The 21,231-nt window shown below is 56.9% G+C and overlaps 1 protein-coding gene across 4 annotated transcripts; it reads left to right on the forward strand.

Moving 5' to 3' along the window:
• Nucleotides 1–720: 720 nt before the first annotated feature.
• On the forward strand, nt 721–19,443 carry PTGS1 (prostaglandin-endoperoxide synthase 1). 4 transcript variants are annotated; one of them, XR_007510067.1, is made up of 12 exons: nt 721–891; nt 7,005–7,121; nt 7,285–7,425; nt 8,217–8,360; nt 8,790–8,971; nt 9,071–9,154; nt 9,486–9,732; nt 10,321–10,607; nt 11,496–11,643; nt 12,023–12,398; nt 12,476–17,951; nt 18,582–19,443. XR_007510067.1 is itself a non-coding variant. In XM_049833338.1 (11 exons), exons 1-10 carry the CDS (start codon nt 768–770, stop codon nt 12,376–12,378), a joined length of 1,830 nt encoding a protein of 609 aa, XP_049689295.1. In that variant the 5' UTR covers nt 721–767; the 3' UTR covers nt 12,379–12,398; nt 12,476–19,443. The 4 variants fall into 4 exon arrangements, 2 of the variants coding, with proteins under 2 accessions (XP_049689295.1, XP_049689296.1); XR_007510066.1 differs by having other exon boundaries at nt 12,476–16,300; nt 16,887–19,443; XM_049833338.1 differs by having other exon boundaries at nt 12,476–19,443.
• Nucleotides 19,444–21,231: the final 1,788 nt, after the last annotated feature.

Raw genomic sequence — 21,231 nt, forward strand, 5'->3', positions numbered from 1 at the left:
TGGGGACCAGGGGACCAGGGCATGGGGATGCAGGGGGATGTGGGGATCAGGGGACCAGGGCATGGGGATGCAGGGGGATGTGGGGATGTGGGGACCAGGGGACCAGTGCATTGGGATACAGGGGGATGTGGGGATGTGGGGACCAGGGCATGGGGATGCAGGGGGATGTGGGGACATGGGGACCAGGGCATGGGGATGCAGGGGGATGTGGGGACGTGGGGACCAGGGGACCAGTGCATTGGGATACAGGGGGATGTGGGGATGTGGGGACCAGGGCATAGGGATGCAGGGGGATGTGGGGACATGGGGACCAGGGGACCAGGGCATGGGGATGCAGGGGGATGTGGGGACATGGGGATCAGGGGACCAGGGCATGGGGATGCAAGGGGATGTAGGGACGTGGGGATCAGGGCACGGGGATGCAGGGGGACGTGGGGATCAGGGGACCAGGGCATGGGGATGCAGGGGGATATGGGGACGTGGGGATCAGGGGACCAGGGCATGGGGATGCAGGGGGACGTGGGGACCAGGAGATGGGTACGGAGATGCTCGGGGAGGTGCGGACTGGGAGGAGGAAGACGGGCGGACCTGGGGATGGGCAGGGGGCTCCTGGGGGACTCGGGGCTCGGGGCAGAGCCCCCGGCAGGGGGGCCGGGTTGTCGGAGGCGGCCCCGTCCCATCGGGGGCGGGAGGAGGCGCGGCCGGGGCGGGGGCGGCGGGGCCGGGCCGGGAGCGGGCGGCGGGACGCGGCGGAGCTGCCTCTCGCCATGGGCGGTGGGTACCGGGCCCGGGCCCCTCCGGCCGCGGGGCTGCGCCGGGCCGGGCTGCGGCTGCTCCTCGCCCACGTCGTGCTGCTCTGCGCCCCCGGGAGCGCCGCGACCGACGGCTCCGGTACGTGGGGCGGGGGCCGGCACCGGGAGGGAGGGAGAGCCGGCACCGGGGCGGGGGGTGGGGGAAGCGGTAACATCCCGCACCGGGGTGGGATCCGGCACCGGGCGGGGGGACGGACGACAGCGACGGGAGGGGGGGGGGGGGTGGGATCCGGTACCGGAGGGGGGGGACCCGGGGAGCGAGGGGGAGCCCGGCGCCGGGAGATCCGGTACCGGGGGCTGCAGCGGGACGCGGTCCCGGAGGGTCCATCCCCGGGGTGTCGGACCCCCGGAGGCGCGGGGGACGCGGGGCGGTGGCCGGGAGAGGTGGGGGCGATTGCCCCAAGCCCCCCCTGCCCGGCGCTGCGGGACGGCTCCGGGCTCCGCCGGGTCCCCGGGGCCGGGCTGGAGCCCATCGCCCCGGGCTGGTCCTCGCCCCGCCGCTGCCGGGACCCGGCCGTGGGGTCTGGAAGAGAAGCCCCGGAGCGGAGGGCAGGGGCAGGGGGAGGCCGGCCGGAGCCGTGGCACCGCCGGCCGGGACCCCCGAGGGCAGCGCCCGGGGTCAGAGCCCCCGCGGGTCCCGGAGCTGCGTGGGTTTGGGCATCACGCCTGACCGGAGAGCGAAATCGTCCGTGAAAAAATACAAACTTCCCCTCTACCTCCCGCCGCGGCCGCGCGGGGACCACACACAGGGGCCGGACGAGCCGTCGAGGCCGCCCGAGCGCGGCCGCGGCCGCACGACAGAGCTGGGCTCCCGCCAAGCCCACCGCCGGCCCGCGAGACCCCGGGGCAGGACGGGACCGCGGCCACCCCGGGGTGGCCCCGACACCGGGCTGAGGGGCAGCACCCGGTTGCTCCCCGCGGCCTCCCAGCTGGGACGGGGCTTCTCGAAAGAAAGAGGGGCAATATCCGTGAATGCTGGCAGCCAGGGCCTTTCCCCGCACTCCCCAACCACACACCAGGTGAAACCGCAGTCTGGGGGTGAGGATGGAGGGCTGGGAGCAGCAAGGATGGGTCCGGTGGCCTCAGCCGTCGTTTTGTTCCCGTGCCCATGTGCCGCAGCAGTTCACCTCACGCCGGCACAGCCGCGGTGGGCTCGGGCTGCCTGTGCGCTTGGGGATGTCAAGGAGTCACGCTGCTTATGGCAGGCATCCGCAGAGCGTGTTGTGAAATAAAACCACATCTCAAATCCCATCAGCTCCATCCGCAGCCCCTACAGTGTGGTTTCCTCCAGGTCCTTAATAGAGCATTGACTCCAGGCCCTCTTCTCTGAAATGACCTTCCTCACTGCAGAAAAACACCACCCCAGCGAGAAGCTCGGGGCGCTTTTCAGGTTTTACAGTTCCTTACTAAAGTAACATTCTCAGCAAAACCAGCCCAGGCACCTGGGCTGCATCCCTCAGCGGGGCTCTGGCCGCCCGCATTGCAAACGGTGGCTGATGGTGACCCCATCTCCAGCAGCCTGCCCGGGTTTACCCATCGCTGTGGGAAGCAACGTGTCCAAACCCATGACCCCCCCCAAAATTTGCATAGGCTGAGCGTGCGGAGCTGACCAGGCACCCCCCCATTGCAGGGGGAGCGGGACTGCGGGAGAAGCGACCCGAACCGAGCAGGTTTGGGCTGAGCAGGCAGAGCCGGGTGCCGGAGTGCGGCATGTTGCCCTCCCCACCGCCCGTGCCTCCTCCCCGCAGCCGTCCTACCGGGAAAGGGGAGACTTCCCTGTCCTGGAGCGGCTTGTCCTGTGCAAAAGCAATGACCCTGAGGTGGGGACTTCCCCGTTTTGGCAGCGTATGTGTCCAAAAGGGGGAACACGACCCAGGGTTTGCTCTGAGGCCGCTGCTGTGCCTGCTCTGCGGGGGACTCCGGGAGTCGGGGTGCGACCTGGCAGGAGGTGGCAGGTCCACTCGCTGGAGACAGTGGGGCTGGCTGGGTGCCCCCAGCGTGGCCAAGCCACCCTGCAGCCCTCTGGGCTTCTTGGCCTCGGGCTGGAGGGACAGAGCAGGAGCAGCAGGAGCGAGCGCTACAGCAGGCACCCTGCTATGCGGGGCCGTCGGGCACATCTGCACGACAGGAGGGATCCCATGGGATGGACCTGGTTGTCACCCGCTGGGCTGGACCGCGGGTGGTGGGGACAAGCAAGGGACAGCCTCTGCGGTCCCCCCTCTGGCTTGGCCATCTCCCGGCACGGGTCTCATCTCCCTGCAAAGCTCCTCCTGGGGGCTGAGGACAGCCAGGAGCAGCATCCGTTTTTCCTGCCGGGCACAGGACAGGGCCTGGGGACCCAGATGCCTGAAGCAGCTGGGACAGGCGCACGCTGGGATGGTGCAGCTGTGACGAACCCCTGGAGCTGACTGCTGCACGCCAGGATCAAAGGAAATTTCACTACGTGGGGGAAAAAATAAAGATACCTGGGATATACATGAAAGAACAGCTCTCTTCCAAGCCTTAATTAAGGAGGGGAGATATCTGATTGAGAAATTAGGGGAACTGCGTTGTGCCCCAAGGTGCTGTCAGCAGAGCGGCCGGGCTCCTGCTCCTTTGCAACACTGAGCCAGGAGGACCACAGCCCTAATCTTGCCCTCGGATCTGCTCTCGAAGACCAAATAACAGGATGTTGGGCTGAGGCTGGGATCGCCTGCTCACTTGGTGTTTGCTGCTTAGAGCACTTCTACTTGACTCCTTGCTGGTTGCACCTTGGCTCCAAGCCATGATGTTTGCTCTCTGTAGGCTTTTCCTCTGGCTGCGAGCAGAGCCAAGCTAGTCCCATGGTGTTTCTCTGTTTTCCCCTGCAGATATTGCCCTTGGCTGCCGGCTTGCCTTCAGGGGTGTAGTTTTGTACAAGTGTTTTTGCAAAATAAACCTTCCCGTCCTCTCCACAGCTATTCCACAGCTCGCGCCATTTCACCCTCTGGCAGATGGGAGATGTGGCAGCACCTCAACATCACCGTCCGCCCGAGCTCCAACCACGGGGCAGGTCGGGCACAGACCCTGCTGAGCGAGGGCAGGCAGGGACCTCTGGCAGAGCCGCTTCTGATTCATGCCTGTTTCCATAGCCCACTGTCGACTGCCTCCTCCCAGCACAGCCCCTCCGCAACGGGGCTCACGGAGCTTCAACCCGGGCTGCAAAGGGGAGCCCACTGCCACTCCAAGAGCCCTGGGGCTGCATCGCCCACTCCAGCCAGCCCGGCTGCCCACCCGCAGCCCGTTCGTGGGGCCGGCAGCTTGGCTCAGGTGCAGGGAGGAGGATCGCCGAGCCCCATGTGGCGTGCAGCTGCGGCCCTGGCACGCTGCTCTTGCTCATGGTGCCGCCAGAAGTGGTTGCAGATGACAATCTGGCTGCACTGCGTGTGCTGTGAACAGCTCGTGGGCCTGAGGAAACCTCCCTGAATCAGAAAAACAAGTGCATGAGGCTCTCATCGTCTTCAAAGCCTGCGGCTGCGGAGCCGTGTGCCATCGAGCAAGCCCGGCTCCAGCCTGCCTGTGATTCACCCCAGGTTGCTTTGACTGCGGTTCACAGAGCGGATGTTGTCCCCAAAATCTGGCATTTTTCAGCAGTGATGGAGCATGTTCACCAGCTCTGCCGTCACGGAGCGGGCCGTGCTCCAGCGTGGAGGCTGGCAGCAGCTTTCCCCACACCTGGAGCCGTCCTGGCAGAGCCGGCACGGAATTCCTGGCCGGGGTGGGGAGAGGCACGGAGCCACTGCGGGAGGGAGGCTCCCGAAAGGACGCGAAGGGGTTGCTGTCACGGGCCAGGACACGCTCTGTCCCCCTCCCACCCTTTTGGCTGGAACATGCCACTCCCACCCCACCTCCGGGACCCCGCGGCGCTGACACCGATGTGAACCGTGGGAGGAGGCAGCTCGGCCAAGCCCAGCGCGCAGCCAAACCCGCCTTGGAGGAGCGCTCGGCCATGACGTGCCATCGAGCCCCGTGCTAGGGAGAACCTCGACAAAGCGGCCCCGCTAACGTGAACTTCTGACTCCCCACGTCAGCAGGAGGGATGGGGCAGGACACGACCTGCCGTGCCGGAGCCCGCGGCATGGAGCATCCTCCCGGCCCCGTGGCTGCGGTGCCCACGGGCAGCCCCAAATCCCCCTGAGTTGCACCAGGCATGGCACAGGGCTGCTCTCTTAGGTGCTTGCAAAGTTTACGGCAGAGTCGAGTGCAGAGCTACCGACGCAGGAATAGCCTCCAGGATGCTCCAGCTGTGCTGCAACATGGCCCCCTTTGCAAAAATTCCCGTCTTGCAAAAAACCGAACGGGTGGTCTGACCTTAATTTCTCTGAGATAAGTAAGAAACTGCCTGCTGCCTCCCGTCTGGATACATGAAAAGATCCGAGATGAAAGGGAGTCTGACGGAAGAGCTGGGAGCTGAATGCATCTTTGCAAGCAGGCCCCCGTGACATGAGGGATTTGGGGTCACAGGGCTGAGCACAGCCGGGGCAGAGCTGCCGGCCAAGCCCTGGGCTCCCAGGCAGCCCCTGTCCTGCACGTGTGGCCAGCTGGGAGCCTGAGCAACTTTGCAAAATTAGCTTTATTTTTCAAAGATGTTAATTTCCTGTGGAAAAAACGTGGTTTCTATTCTGCGTGCCCGTCCCTCCGCCCTGGCGTTGGAACCTATTCCCAAATTCCAGAAGAATCTGAACCAGGTCTGGCAGGGGGCTGGTGAGCTCATGGACCACACAGAGCAGCCGACGGACCTGGGAGACCTTCCTTCAGCAGCCGTGACGCTGGGCGCACTGGGAACGGCTCTCAGTCCCTTCTGGTGCTCAGGGCGTGCTGCCCGTCCCCACAGCTGGTGGCACTGGAGCTGAGCACTGAGTGTCGGTGGCACCCCTGTCCCCGAGCGCTGTGGGTCCCAGTGGGGCTGGTGACTGCCATCCTGCCGATGGGCACCGAAACCCTCCGCCGGGTGTGCTCCAGGAGGTCTTGGCTCTTGGCACTTGTACTCTCCCGGCACAAAGGCTCCATCCCAGGTCTGCGGGGACCGACCCAGCTTGGTGAGGTTGAGGTTGCCACTGGTGCGGCTTTCAGGAGGCAGCTGGGGCAAGGGACATCCAAACTTCCAGCCCAGTCCCTGGGCTGATGAAAGGCAGAGGGGTCTCCGGCCACCCCGGTTCTCGGTTCTCTTTCTCCCCTGAGTTTTGCAGCTCTTGGAGGGGCTGCAAATGGTGAAGTTACAAAGTGCTGCCCGCCTCAGGGTGGGTCGGAGGGGCTTGGTGCCGACGGGTGCCTAGCGCTGCCCCAGAGCTGGGAGCTGCTTTATGTCGGGGGGCGGGGGGGGGGTGTCTCCCTCTGTCCCACGGGATCGCACCGCAGTGGGGCCAGCGGGAAGGGGCCCTTATCTCACGCCTGCAGGCGGGGGCACAAAGGCGGCGGAGGAAGGGGCCGGGTGGGAGCCCAGCGGTTGGCCCTTTTCATCCGCTTGGAGCGGCGAGGGCAGAGGAGCCGCTTGCCAAAGCAAACTTCAGTCCTGACAGTTGCCATTATTATTAACACTGGTGTCGTGTTTGCACTGTTTTATCCTGCGCTGGGGCTCGAGGGGGGGGCACAGCAGCCGCCCGTGCATGAGGCTACGGCTCCGGCTGTGCGGGACACCACTGTGACATGGCCCCACAGTTTCATGGGGCACGGGGCAGGGCACGGGCTCGGCAGCAACAGCCCGAGCTGGGGCCAGGGCTCGCAGCACCCATCGGTGCGTGGCCACGGGGTGCGGGTCGTTCCTTTGGCGATCCCGGGTGTTTCAGACGAGGCTGACTTCCCCAAGGAAGGAGGGACGGTGCCGAAGCGATGCTCCTGCCCAAAATATCTCACCAGGCAGATGAAAGAAAAGCTGAGCAGTAGTATCTACTGCAGGCATGATGTTGCAATAGCCAGGACCGTGCTCGGCTCCTGCAGCACCCGTCTGCTGTCTCCCCGCAGCTCGTCGTTGACACCAGGCTTGGGGGCTGGGTTCACGGAGGTGGCTGGCATCAAAGCACCTCGTCTCAGGGTGACCCCCCCGGGGTGCATCCCCTTGAGCTGGACCCGGCTCGGCTGTGTCCGGGTCAACGTCACCCTGCGAGCAGCAGGGAGCCACCGGACACGGTGACACTGTGGCTGGATGGTGATGTCTCTCTCCCTCTCTCTCCGCAGTGGATCCCTGTTGTTATTTCCCCTGCCAGCACCAAGGGGTGTGTGTGAGGGTCGGCCTGGGAGGGTACGAGTGCGACTGCACGCGGACGGGATACTTCGGGGCCAACTGCACCTCCCGTAAGTCCCTCTTGCTTGGAGGACCTGTGGCACCCGTGGGTCCCGGGGTGACATGCTGCACCTGCAGCACATGCTCTCACCGGCGGTGACAGCACGGGTGGGCTGGGGTCGTTAGCAGGCTTCGTTAGCGGGGTGAGCGGTTTGCCTGGTCTGTCTCCCCCAGCCGAGCTCTGGACGCGCCTCCACAACATGCTGAAGCCCAGTCCTGCCTTCTACCACTTCATCCTGACCCACTTCAGGTGGTTTTGGGACATTATCAACAGCACCTTCATCAGGGACACGCTCATGAGGCTCGTGCTTACAGGTGAGGGGTTGGAGCGGATCTTGGGGTGCACCAGGAGCCGGGGACCCTCTGGGCATCGGCAGGAGGTGATGGCGGGGGTGGCGTGGCTGGAGCGATGCTGAGCAGCTCCCACGGGCATGGTGGACGCTGGGCTTGAATAACCTCACGGGGACACCCAGGGATGTTGTCATCCCATCACCCTGCCCAGAGGAGGCTGCCCGGCCAGGCAGCAGCAGGGCGCAGGGGGTTGGCGGGCCAGGCTGCCTGTGTGTCCCCAAACGTGTGTCCCCAAACGTGTGTCCCCGAATGTGTGTCCCCGGATGTGCACCGGGCTGCCGGCCAGCTGGAAAACACACGCAGGTCTCAGCACACCATGCTCCCCAGACCAAAGGGCTCTTAAGCAGCCTCACGGAAAGCAGCCTGTGGAAACGTGGCCCTTGTTACTCATGTCCCCACATTCATCATTTTGCATAAATATTTAGGTTCCAGCTCTTGGAGCCATAGCGACACGTTTGCAAGGCTCCAGCTGTTGGTTTTACCGTTTCTATGTGGTTGTCATTCATCATCCAAGAATCCGCTCAGTGCATTAGCAGGAGCCCTCCTCTTCTGCAGGGGATTGCAGCCTTTAAAAGGCTCGGAGCAAAGCCCGGGACGTCTGCGTGCCTCCGGTGCCAGTACCTTTCTGGGTTTTGGGGTGTCAGAGGAGGGTGTCTGACAGCACTGAGTGGGCAGGCAGGGGCCAGGGGCAGAGTCTGTGAGGTGCTGCCCCATGCCCCGGGCCCCACAGTGGTGACCCCCATCTCTTCTTTCAGTTCGTGCCAATCTCATCCCCAGCCCCCCCACCTTCAACTCTGACTACGGCTACATCAGCTGGGAAGCTTACTCCAACGTCAGCTATTACACCCGTGTCCTCCCGCCCGTGCCAGACAACTGCCCGACGCCCATGGGGACCAAAGGTACACGGCTCGCCCGTGGGGGACCGGCACCGCACCGTGCCGAGTGTGGGGCTGAGTCGCTGGAGCAGCACCCTGGGTCCATACCCGGCGCGGCATCGGTTTTTCCCACCCACCCATGCCTGAGCTTTCACTGCCATGGGCACATCTGCAAGGCACCGCTGGCAGTGCCATGGACTGCCACTGTCCTGCTTAAGCTGGCCCCGCGGGCAGGAGGAGCTTGATGGCATCCGAAACGCTGCCAGGACAGTTCAGGTTGAGCTGCTGGGGCATGTCGTGGCCTGTGTAAGAGGGCTGTAAGGTGTCTATGCCCATGAGTCGGTGCCTGGTGCTGCAGCAGACACAGCGACGCTTGACGACAGCCCCGCGGCCAGCACCGGTACCCAGCCGGGTCGGCACAGGGCATCTGCCCTCAACCTCCATCCTTTGCAGGGAAGCAGCAGCTCCCCGACCCTCAGGTCCTGGCAGAGAGGTTCCTGCTGCGGCAGAAGTTTGAAGCCGATCCCCAAGGCACCAACCTGATGTTTGCCTTCTTCGCCCAGCATTTCACCCACCAGTTCTTCAAGACGTCTGGGAAGATGGGACGCGGCTTCACCAAGGCGCTGGGGCATGGGGTGAGGGGTGCTGGAGCGGGGGGCATGCGGGGAGAGAGGAGGGGGACCCGTGCGCGAATGGTCTTTCGGAGCAGCCTTGATGCTGTGCTTTTTTGGCAGGTGGACCTCGGGCACTTGTATGGGGACAACCTGCAGCGGCAGCACCAGCTGCGACTCTTCAGAGATGGGAAGCTGAAATTCCAGGTGTGACTGAAATATCTCTCAGCCCTGTGAGCCAGGGTTGTTTGAAGCCCATGTCCTTCTGGCAGCTTCTGGGAGACCCCAGCCCTGATGCCCACGTGGCTGCTGGCCGGAGGTGCCACGTCAAAGGGACGAGCTTTGGGGTGTAGCTGCTCTGATGGAGCAGGTGTTCCACAGTTGGGTCTGTACGAGGGAGATGTTTCTGTCCCGCTCACCGCTTGCAGGAGAGCGGCCGTGGTGCCCGTAGGGAGGCAGGTCCCAGCCGGGCAGGCTTTCACCAGGGTGGTTTTTCTCCCCTCTTCCCTTTCTGCCATCCCATTCTTGTTTCCCCAAGGTGGTGAATGGAGAGGTGTACCCCCCCACGGTCACCGATGCTCCAGTTCACATGGTCTACCCGTCCACCATCCCCAAGGAGAAGCAGCTGGCGATGGGCCAGGAGGTGTTTGGGCTTCTGCCGGGGCTCTGCATGTACGCCACGCTCTGGCTGCGCGAGCACAACCGCGTCTGTGACATACTGAAACGGGAGCATCCCACCTGGAGCGACGAGCAGCTCTTCCAGACGGCTCGTCTCATCCTCATCGGTGAGGACCGGCGGTGCCGTGTGGCACAGGCACTGTGGAGCCCCATGTCCCGCCTGCCCGGGCAAGCCCCAAGGACTTGGATGTTAGTTGGTCTCCGTTTGAGGGTGGTGGCTAGGGTGGCTTTAGAGGCTGGAGGAGTTTCTCTGGCAGCCTTCTGGGGATTGTTGGTTTTGGTCCATAGAGCAAAAATTGCCTTTGGTCCATCAACAAAATTAATTTTGAATAAGTTTGTCATAATTTTGAATTATTTCATTTTAATGTTCATTATAAATTTACTATAATCTCATGACGAGTCATTTTTGACCAAAATCCAGAAAAAAGCCATGTCACCACATTATCTCTAAGAAGCCTATCAAGGTCAGCTTCCTCAGGAACTATTTCGGTTTTGGCAGACTGACCTTTGCTGGTGAAAAAATAATTCACTGAAAAATTCCCAACCAACTCAACAAGCCCGTAGTCAGAAAGGTCCCGGGTGGTGAATGGGTGCTGGGATGCGCTGCCATAGCAGGTGGGTAACATCATCTGGGTACAGAGCCGGTAGCTCTGGCTGCTGCCAGCTGACGGCTGCTTCTCTCGCCTCCTGCCCAGGGGAGACCATTAAGATCGTCATTGAAGACTACGTCCAGCACCTCAGTGGGTACTTCCTCAGCCTCAAGTTTGACCCCGAGCTGCTGTTTGGGACGCAGTTCCAGTACCGGAATCGCATCGCGGTGGAGTTCAACCAGCTCTATCACTGGCATGGGCTGATGCCCGACTCCTTCATCATCCAAGGGGAAGAGTACAACTACGAGCAGTTCCTCTACAACACCTCCATGCTCCTGGACTACGGCGTGGAGGCGCTGGTGGAATCCTTTTCCAAGCAGATTGCAGGAAGGGTAAGGTCCTGCTCTCCCCTCCCTGCCAGTGCCGGGGCTGTGGGACTCCGGGAGGGATGCTCGCGGTACCGGGAAGGCAGTGCCGTTACGGCAGTGACGAACAGCCACTTTGGGCAGTGGGTCGCATGTCACACATGTCTGACAGGCATGTTGCAAGTCCTCCCCACACGCATCGTAGCAAGGCTGGCCTTGGCAGCCCCGTTTGCTTGTTCTCAGACTCTGTAGGAAACATTGCGGTGATGCCTGGAGCCTGCCGTAAACTGGGAGGAATCTCCTGGCCCAGACCGGGCTGTGGAGCAGCCTGGGCGTAGGAGCAGCTTGGCTGGCACTGTTCTTTGCTGCCATCACATGGATGTTTTATTCCAAGCGATTACATCTACATTTCTCACCCTCTTTGCTTGTGCAAAACAAGACTGAGGCACAGACCCGCTGCTCTTTGGGTGTTTGTGTTCTCCCTGACCCCAAGCCCCTGCGATCTCTCCTCTCCTCCCAGGCCAGTGCATCACCGTCCATCTGGGGCTTCCCCTGCACTGTTCCCTGACGGGGAAGAGGGTTGTGAATGGGTTGACTTTAGCCCAAGCTGCTCTACAGCTGTTTTGACACTCTCTAGTGATTCCTCCTCTTCTTGTTGCTGCGATGATGTGCTGGTCTGCAGTGTTCCCTGACCTGCCCTGCGAACAGGGTTGACTTTAGCCCAAGCTGTTCCGCAGCTGTTTTGGCACTGTCCAGTGATTCCTCCTCTTCTTGCTGCTGCGATGACGATGTCATGCTGGTCTGCATGACACCGTGCCCAGGACACGGAAGCTTTAGTGTGGTGGCTCCCCTGGAGCAAATGCTGGTGCCGCCTTGTGCCTTATGTGTGCTCCTCCTTGTGTTCTCGCCCTCCAGATCGGTGGGGGACAAACCATCAATGCCAATGTCTTGAACGTGGCCGTTGGGGTCATCAAGGAATCCCGGCAGCTGAGGCTACAGCCGTTTAACGAGTATCGGAAGAGGTTTGGCATGAAGCCCTACAAGTCCTTCCAGGAGCTAACAGGTAGGGCTGCAGTGCTGCCGCAGGAGCTCTCGGGGCTTCGCTGGGGCAGTGCAGATGCTCTGCGTCCGCAGGGAGGGCACGAGACCACGAGTTGACCCCCAGCCGCTGGGCTTGCCCAGCAGAGCAGCCGGTCCTGCCCATCCAAGCCTTGCCTGGTCGTGACCCTCGCACGAGGGCAGACAGGGCTGATGCCTTGGTTGCAGGGGTCCTTCCTCCTACGGGGCTGGACGAGTGGTCCGGAGGGCAGTGCCTGGCCTGGGAGCTGGGCTCGCTGCTGCTTGGGTTGTGGGAGCTGCCACGTTCCCATTACCCACAGCAAGGCCAGTCCTTACCCGGTGCGATTCCCTTGCTAAAGCACTCTGACATTCGCTTGGTGCAGGAGAGGAAGAGAAGGCGGCAGAGCTGGAAGAGCTGTATGGAGACATTGATGCTCTGGAGTTTTATCCGGGCTTGCTGCTTGAGAAACCCCAACCCAATGGTATTTTTGGGGAAAGCATGGTGGAGATCGGAGCTCCGTTTTCCCTGAAGGGGCTTCTTGGAAACCCCATCTGCTCTCCAGAGTACTGGAAACCCAGTACATTCGGTGGAGCAACTGGCTTTGACATAGTTAAGACAGCATCGCTTGAGAAGCTCGTGTGCCTCAACGTGAAGAAGTGCCCATATGTGGCGTTTCATGTGCCAGATGCTGTGGAACGTGGCAGCCCTCGGAGCGGTGGATCATCTGCTGAGCTCTAGTACCAGGACAGCCTGCCCAGGTAGAGACAATCCTTGCCCAGGCGCTGGCTGAGCCGAGCTCCCAGCCTGGCACTGAATATCCCGTTCCTTCCCACAGGGAGTGACGAGGACACGGGGACTTGCCCACCCCTGTGCCGAGCAGGAGCAGGACAGAAGATGGTCCCATCCTGGGCATCCTCCACACCAGCCCTCGAGGAGAGGCTGGTAGCAGCTCTGTGAAAAGCTCAAGTGCCTCAGGAGCGTGGCTGTCCTCAGCAGACCCGGTTCTCTTGCTAGTGAATACCTTGCACTAAGCCAGCTTTGGGGTTCCCCGGGGGACACCCACCTCCCTGGGACGCTCTGAACTCCCCTGTGCTTTGTCACCCTCCGCTCCCGCTGCTTTCCAGCACCAGTCCACCAGCAATCCCGCTTCCGCAGGGCTTCCCCGCTCCGGATGGAGCATCACAGAGCCCAGGGAGCCCTTGCAGTCCTTCCTCCTCTGCTGCACCCGGTTGAGGCACTGAGCTCCCCAAGGGAGCCAGAGGAGGCAGGTGGCAGCGCGCAGACGGACGGGGAGGACACGCTGTAGGTGGTCACGGTGGCCCAGCGGTGGCTGAGCTTGCAGTAGGAATCTGTCCTGTTCCGCTTCTCCTGCGGCCACTCCGGATCGTCCTCCCGAGCCTGCCCAGCACACGGGCATAGCTGAGACACAGCCAAGAAGAAGGAACCAAAGCAATGTTTCTGCGGGAGAAGACCAGAGGAGAAGCATCAGATGAGACCTCCCAGACCTCCTGCGTCTCCCACCTGCTGGCTAGGACCCTGGCGCGTACTTGCCGGCCACCCACGCTGAGCTGCTCGGAGCAGATGCTACCTCTGTGCAAACACGGTGATGAAATCTCTTCCATCCTACGATCATTACCCTTCCCTGCATTAATAGCTCAGCAAACGGCATTCCCAAGGCACACAGACCCCGCTTCTGTCCCGCTCCAGAAACGCACGCAGATGTCAGCCCTCGCCGACATAATGACGTGGTAGCTGGCAGCCACTGTCACTAGCCTTGATCCCCATCAGATCCCGGTTCACCTCCAGGAAAATGGACATTTAAAATAATAAATGATTTCAAAAAACTTCTCTCATTTCCTCCAGCCAGTTTCCAAGCTTTGTCTCACCAGCACCAGGCCCTGCAAGAGGGCAGGACGCTCGGGAGGCAGCAGGAGCTGGGGGAGAGGAGAAGTTCCTGGAGCATTGCTGGAGGACTGGGGTACCCGCTGGGACACAGCCGGGCCATGCAGCCGGAGCAGGCTGTGTCATTGCCGGCTGCATCACGAGGAATAAACGGAGTGACCCTGCTCCTTAGGAGGTGCTTCGATGCGGGGGGGCTCTGAGCCCGAGTCTCCTGTGAAGGTTTGATCTACACTGCCCTCCGGCCACTACCACCCCGCTGCCCTGTGCTGCACTGCTCCGATGCTGATAACACAGTGCTTACATCCAACATTATGTATTTCTATCACATAAAATCTATCCACATCTAAATCTTGCTGGCCAGGTATTTTGTAGGCATGAAATAGCCACAGTCTGTAGGAGAGCAGGTGGCTGCATTTTCCTCCTGTGCTGAGCCGGAGGAAGGGACCGCTCCTGGGCTCCCACTCCGTCCTGGCAGGACTTCCAGCCGGCGTGGTGGCTGCACTGCTCCCAGCTAGACCCTCCTGATGGGGTTCTCCACCCTGACGCCCCCACGGGCACTGCCGGCTGCTCCTCTGCCCGTCACACAAAGCCACAGGAGAGGAGAGGGCAGGGAGCCCTGGTCCGGGATGCTGCCCCAAAATCTGGGACCAGGCAGCACGTGAGGTATGGGGCAGGCAGGGTGAGGCCAACAGATGTGGTATCTCCAGGTAGATATATCCAGGTAGACACAGCCCCCTCCATACTCTCTGCTGCCATTCCCTAGGAGGGGGATGAGGATGGATGGGAGTGTTGGCCATTTGGGGACGGGGTGACAATCCTGTGATGTCCCACCTTCTGCCCTGGAAGTTTCAATCATTTCTGGTCGCACCAGCTGATTTTTTTATCCCTGATCAACCAAGTATGTCATGATCCCAATTCATCAAGAGGGGGTTGTGAGGCACTTCCAAGCAATAATAAAACCAGTTATAGGGAGGTGTTACAGGAATTAGAAACCAGGGAGATTTAAAGAGCTGGTGCCTTGGCAGGGATTCATTAGGAGGATGTCATAGCAAGGGAACATCTGCAAGTGCAGACTCCCAAGGCAAGAGCCTTCTCGCTCTCTTTAACCCTTCAGAAACGAGATGGTTTTACCAGGATATCATCTGGATTTTTGTTTCCTAATGGTACGCAAGGAGGCAGAGAGGCAGGCCCAGCCCAGGAAGGCCCAGCAGGCAGGTTTGCCTGGTGCGTGCTCACCTGGCTTGGCCCTGCCCTGCCTGTGTCCTGCCCAGCCATCCCAGCACGTAGAGAGCCCAGTCCTACCGCTCCTGTGCAGCTCGCAGCACCGTGTAGTGCAGAAGTGCTGAGCAGTAAGGCATGAGGAGGACACGGTCCTTTCCCATCCCACAGTTCCCTTTCCCCAGCTTTCCCCTTCCCTTCCCCTCAGGGTGGGAAGCCAGCGCGCGGTGGTGATGCTGTGCCCAGGTACCAAAATGATGAACACCCGCCGACAGCTTGTTACATGGCAGTGGTGGGGGTCTGTCCCCGCAGGGTCTGCCCCGCCACTGGCTGTACCCTGTGCTGTGACCAACATCCCCCCCGACACATGCCGAGGACCACAACCTCGCTGCTCTTCCCTCGCTCAGCCAGCAACGCAACGCTCAAAAAAAAAGGCAAACAGCAGCAAACGCGGAGCAACGCAGTCCAAAGACTGTCAGCGTGTCACGAATCCACACTGGGATCCACGTGCCCCGTGTCTCCAGCCAGCTGGAGCACTTCCAAAATAAGCGTTTGACAGCCCTTGCCCTGCGCTTAGCTGCTCCAGCCTTGAGCATCCTTCACCATCTGGCTAAAGGCACAAGCTCGGCTCGTTTCAGTTAGACCACAAACATCCTGCTTTTGTTTGTAGCTATCGAAGGCTGCCAGCGCTGTTTTGGTACCAACCGATAAGCACACAAGAGCCCATCAGGCACACAGAGAGCTGCTGAGATGCTCTCTGCCACCAAGGAGGAATGTCTCACCAGGAACGAGCTCAGCTGAGCCAACACTGGCAAACCTGACATCTCTTCCAGCTGCGCCACCAGCTCCCACATGGCAGTGTCCAGGACAGCAAAGCATCTTCCTCCTGCACCTCACCCTTCTGCTAGCAGAAAAGGCTTTGAAATTGTTTCTTTGTAGGACCAACACATACCAACCCCAGGCACAGCCTCCATCACGCTACTGAAACCTCCTCCTCCACGAGCCTGGGGACCCACAGCCCCGCACATGGAGCTTCCCCCAGCCCAGCACTGCCGAGCCCTTGTGTTTTCCTTGCTAGTCTTTCAGCCATGGCAGTTTGTAGAAATTGCTCGCATCCTCACCAGCTTCTCCATCACAGTGCGCAGCCACATCCAAGGTAGAAGACAGCGGTTTGCATCTAAACTGGGTGTTTAGTCTGGTGCATCCACCAGCATCACCCAACTGGGGCAAGGGCTCCAAGCATCCCCCAGCACCGTGAGCTCTGGGGATGGCGCAGAGGCGAGCGCTGCCAGACTTACCCTCTGTTTGAGCTCCTGGTAAACACAGCTCATAGGACGTCCTTTGATTTTTTAAACAAGTGCCTCCGGGGAGCCCAGCTGCAGCTTGCCCACGCGGGGATGGATGCGGATGGGAGGACGGTGCTGCCTGTGTTTGTGTGGCATGAGCAGCAACAATGAAAACATCTGTCTGTGGTTGTGCGACCTCTTAAGCGATGATTCACTGAGCAGGAGGTTATTGCTGACCGCAGCGGACCGTACAAGTAAGATCAATTGTCTGCAATGCTTTTTCATGTAAAGTGGTCCCTCCGGTTAGAGGGAAGGGCAGAGGTTGCAGCCGGGCTGCAACTGCTCCGGGGTTTCCCTCTCTGGGCAGCCCGTACCCCTCCAGCCCTGCACCTGATCAAGATCCATGACGGAAAGTTATTTAAACCCTATGGTGGCACAAATAAGCAGTCCCCCATCTGAATAAGTCACCCGGATTCCCCCGAGCCCACCCCAGCAGGCCCCTTTGCGGCGTGAGTCACGCCAGCGATTGCACAGCAACATTTGTTTAGATTTTCAGCAAAGGCATATTTTGAACATTTTAGAAAGAAGAGGTAGATTTGGCCCTAAAAAAAAATATCAGTATAAACTTTTCTAAATCTTGTTCCTTACTGCCTGGCGCCCAGGTCAGCACCACGATTAAATGCCCGCATTAAGCTCATCCCGTGATTTCATTCCTGCTCTCGCCGAGCAGCTGTCTGCATTTCCTTGTGCATTTGCATTCTGTGGCCAAATTTTGTTGTTTGTATTGGAACATCATTAAATGTGAACAAACCCAGGTGATTTTACACTCCTCTCTCCCAGTGCAGAATTATGCCCTCCTGAAAAAACGCTTGTTTCTGGCTGCCGTCTCTGCAGTAGGCTGCTGTTTCCAAACCAAAACATTTCCCAGAGGCAACACAACCTACCTGACAAGTGTTTTTTCAACTCCTATTTATAGTACTTCTTGAAGATTAAAATCAGACACAGAGATGACTCAGACTTGGTACATGTACCTTCCTGATCTGAAGGGTGTATCACAGAAACCAGACCAGGCTGCAGCCAAGGTGACGCACAAAACCGACCGACCAGAGAGCCGCTACCTGTGGGAAGAGCCAAATCCACCTGGGCCATGCCTGCTCGTTTGTCCTACGCAGTTCGAGAAGTAGCAGATAGAAAACGGGACAAAAAAAGGACAGACAGCAAAGACAGAGCACATAACATCTCAGGGAGGAAGGCTTGTTTGTGGATCTTTAGCACATGTTCACTTATCGTTGTATTTTAGATAGACAACTAGCGTAAATGTCTCAAAACATTTAAAGGCGATAAATACTGACCTTATTTTCCAGGACCAGCTGCTTTCTTTCTGAGCTCTCTTGTCCTGTTGAAACGAATATATTTAAGAAAGTTTGCTTTTATTTGTGGCTTTTAGATGCTGGCAGAATTGCATCTGAATACTGTTAAAACACGAACAATGCCTGTACAGCTCTGCCAGTGTGAGACAAGGTGACTCTGGTCACTTTGCACCAGGACTCCAGGCTCCCTTGCCCTTTCACAAGAGATGTTTGCATCTCGGACCAATTTCATCAGCTGCACTAAAAAATGCAGCAGAATTACTGGTGAGAGGAGGTGGGGGAAGAAACAGCGAGGAGATGTCAAGGGCAATAAACTCATAGGCTGGTACCTGCCCAGGTTCACGGCCCCGTGCTGCCTCTGGACGCTCCTTCCCGCAGCTTTGCTGCCTGCGCTGCCTGTCCAGAAAACAGAAACCCTTTCCGGAGGTGCTCAGGGAGCTGCTCCTCAGCAGCCAGGGAGAGTGGCTGCGCAAACCAACTCTTCCCTAACTTCAGCTGGTGTCTAGCAGCACGCAGAACACTTGGCCAAGGCAAGGTAAGGGCTAGTGACAAAGTATTTGAGCGTACAGCCCCTTCAGCCGTCGGAGTTGACTAATTTCTACCACCCGCCGCACCAGAGCCCTGAAGAGCACCAAACCCCACGATCACAATCTATCAGCTTTCTGCCAAGAACCATGTTACATGCTAGGGAAGCTGCTGTGCCAGAAAAGATAGATCAAACGTCTTTGACAAAATTAAAAAGCATCCTTTACTCAAACCCAAACTCTCTCTGACAGTGAGAGTACAATGGCTTTGGGGGAAGGAGAGGACCTGTATCAAACCAAAAACCTGAAGCTCTCAGTGCCAAGTTGGATGTTTCAAAACAGTTTTATCGTATGTAGGTGTTCATACAATTTAATTTTCACTTTAGTCACCCAAATAGGTATATAAATACACCCCAATTCTTAATCTGCAGGTCAGGATCACATCTAAAATTAGAGAAATAAAGCAGACTTTAACACTTCAACCAAAACATTTACAGAAACAGTGTTGGTATGAGTTGTAGTTTTTATTTGTATTGAACGGATAGGGGACAGACACTCACAAATTAGTAGCTGACCTATTCTAAATTAGTTTTACTTTGTTACATTGTTTAATGTCCATTAAGAATTCTGGGGTTTTTTAGGGCATGCTTGGTCGGTTTGGAAGGATTTAGCTACAAGAATGGACAAAAGCAGCAGCAGCAGCGCCCAGCACTGCCAGCGACGCTTCTCCGCAGCCGCTGCCAGCCTCCCTTTCCTTCGCACAGTTGGGCTGCCTGTGCTGAGAATCAGAAGCAGCATCACAGCACATCTTCTCCCTCTCCCCCTCTCCCTTGTGCTTATTATATTCTTCCAGATCGATGATTAATCGGATTCAGACCTTTTTTCTTTTCCTTTTTGCTACTGGCACTGTAAACCATCTGTCATATACCTGAGCATGGGAGATTAATAACCAGGAGTCACCTTGCTGCAGGCCATCCCACATAGAGCAGCAGGAGAGGTTTTGATCCCATTACAGTTTTGCTGCCACAGGGGTTAAAAAAACACTTTATAAAAATAAAACTTCAAAGCAATGGAAGCAGTCAGTTCTCCTCGACCCCCTCTCCAAGCCAGGTTTTATTATGATGCTAATGTGCACTCTGTCTGCACGACACACTTCACTGAATCTCATCCTGAATATAAATTACAGCTACTTTGATTTTTTTTTTCTTAAATGTGCTGATATCCATGCTCAATGATTTAATTTCACATAACTTTCACGTTTTTCTTCTGCAGTCCTGAGATGAAAAGAAATAATCTCTTACCACATTTTAAAATCTGGATTTCTGCCAGTCTCCTTAAAACAGCTACAATTTGTGCCAATCCAGTAATTTTTAATTACAAATTATTTATTTTTCTGCTTATACTACTTTTTAAAACACAGTTCTAATAGATACAATTACAAATTCTTTTTTTATCATAAGATCCGTTCTTATTAAGAACCTAGTGCTTACACAGACATTTGCATTTCTTTCTGGTGTTCTAAAGTGCCTTACATACATAAAACTTGCAATTAAATTTAATCATTAAACATGGTATTACATTGGGTCATATATTTAGGTAATGATAGTCTACTTTCCTCAAAATTAAAAAATAACAAGCAAAATAAGTAATGCGTGAGAAAGCAAACATGTTGTAATATCAAATTAAGTATGTAGAAAACAATTAAATAATAACTAGGTATAGAGTGCACACATTCAATGGGCTCGTTTGTGCTAGGTACATTGTTTGAGCAATTCAGCCACCCCATAATCTGGCCAATAAAGCCTTTACCTCGTTCTGCATCATCAGAGGTTTTCGTGCTTGCATTCACTATAAATTGCTAATGGCTTCAAATGCTACCCAGGTTATCTCACAGCTACATAGCACCAGACTCGCTGGAGGCAGGGTGAACTTCAATGTCATAGAAACCCTGAAAATTACTTCCCCATATTATGTCTGATTTATGAAGGAAGTAGAGCACAAACAAAATAAACAAACACACCTTAATGAAAACGTAATCACTGACAAATAAATGGTAATGACAAAGGTGCTGCAAGAGGGAAGCATAATGTGCAGCTGCTCCATTCAGTAGCAATAATGTTCATAAAGAGACAAATGGGCTCAGCCAGGGCTGGATGGCTTTTACTCAGTGTCCAGAAGTGGGAGTCACCCTGTGTTTTTGGGGAAGATGAGAACTTTAAGATCAGTGTCACTAGGCAACAGAAACAGCTGTAGTGATGCTTTTGAGCAGGCCTTTGTTACTTGTTATTTCTTACAAAGGACAGAAGGAAAAACTGCAGTCTCCACAAAGGCTTCACTCCTGCCCCACAAGATATTTTTTCTGTTAGTGAACTCCACTGATCCATGGTACAAAAAACGTGCTCCCAAGGAGCTGCCCTCAGAGGAAAACCAGGACAGTTGCAATGTTTTTGGATCCTGCTGAACACTCTGTGCAGAAACTAGATACTGAGCTTCAGAAAAGGGAATCAGCTGGGAAAAAATGGGCCTGCTACTGAACTCCTCTAATGGTGACCTGCTCTCCTGGCTCAAGGCTGCTTTCCCATAAAGCCACCCAGTCATCTGTCAGGTCTAGGAGTTATTAATATTCAAAATACATCTGATGACCCAGCTGAGGCAGGTCATATGAAGGCAGACAAAAATGAACTTTAGCACTGATTTAGTCATTTTACAGAGATACGAATTTCCGAGGTTATTCAAGTCCTAATTTTGCATTTTGCCAACAAAATTCCCCTTGATGCTATTCAGCACACATGTTGGAGCTCTTCATAATAGACAGTCTCTCTCTTAGAAGGCAGGGATCATTTTATGATGAAGCAACTACTATGAACTCTAAGGGTGGGTATTTTAAAACCCAAGAATGTATTAAGAACTGTAACTGAAAGAAGACTTTCTCATTTAAGCCTCAGGCAAGCTTAAAGGAAGAAGAACTCTCTCCAGCTGAAGTCATTCTCAGGATGAATTCACGGGCAGTTGTTATTTTTAAGTGAGAAAGGAACAAATATTTGATACCAAGTGTTGGAACAAGAAGGTACTTCCAAAACGGGGACTGCAAATTGGGGAATGGAAGATGTGACCTTGCACTGTTAACTGGCAGCAGTTCAACTCCAGGTTAATAAGAAGTCTGGAATGCTTATAAAATTTGCAGTCTCAATTCTTGTCTTAGTGAGTAGGTGGCCATGTCTCAATCCAACTGGTATTCACATTACACAGTTTCAGGAAACCTGTAAGGAGACTGACCATACACAGCTGATC

Source organism: Accipiter gentilis, chromosome 29 (assembly GCF_929443795.1).
Source record: "Accipiter gentilis chromosome 29, bAccGen1.1, whole genome shotgun sequence".
Lineage (NCBI taxonomy): Eukaryota > Metazoa > Chordata > Aves > Accipitriformes > Accipitridae > Astur > Astur gentilis.

Excerpts from the sequence above, each read along its gene's own strand:
- PTGS1 (XM_049833338.1), top strand. The coding sequence starts at position 768 with ATGGGCGGTGGGTACCGGGCCCGGGCCCCTCCGGCCGCGGGGCTGCGC. Across the intron at positions 8,361-8,789 it reads GACGCCCATGGGGACCAAAG|GGAAGCAGCAGCTCCCCGAC; the intron begins GTACACGGCTCG and ends CATCCTTTGCAG. Across the intron at positions 9,155-9,485 it reads ATGGGAAGCTGAAATTCCAG|GTGGTGAATGGAGAGGTGTA; the intron begins GTGTGACTGAAA and ends TGTTTCCCCAAG.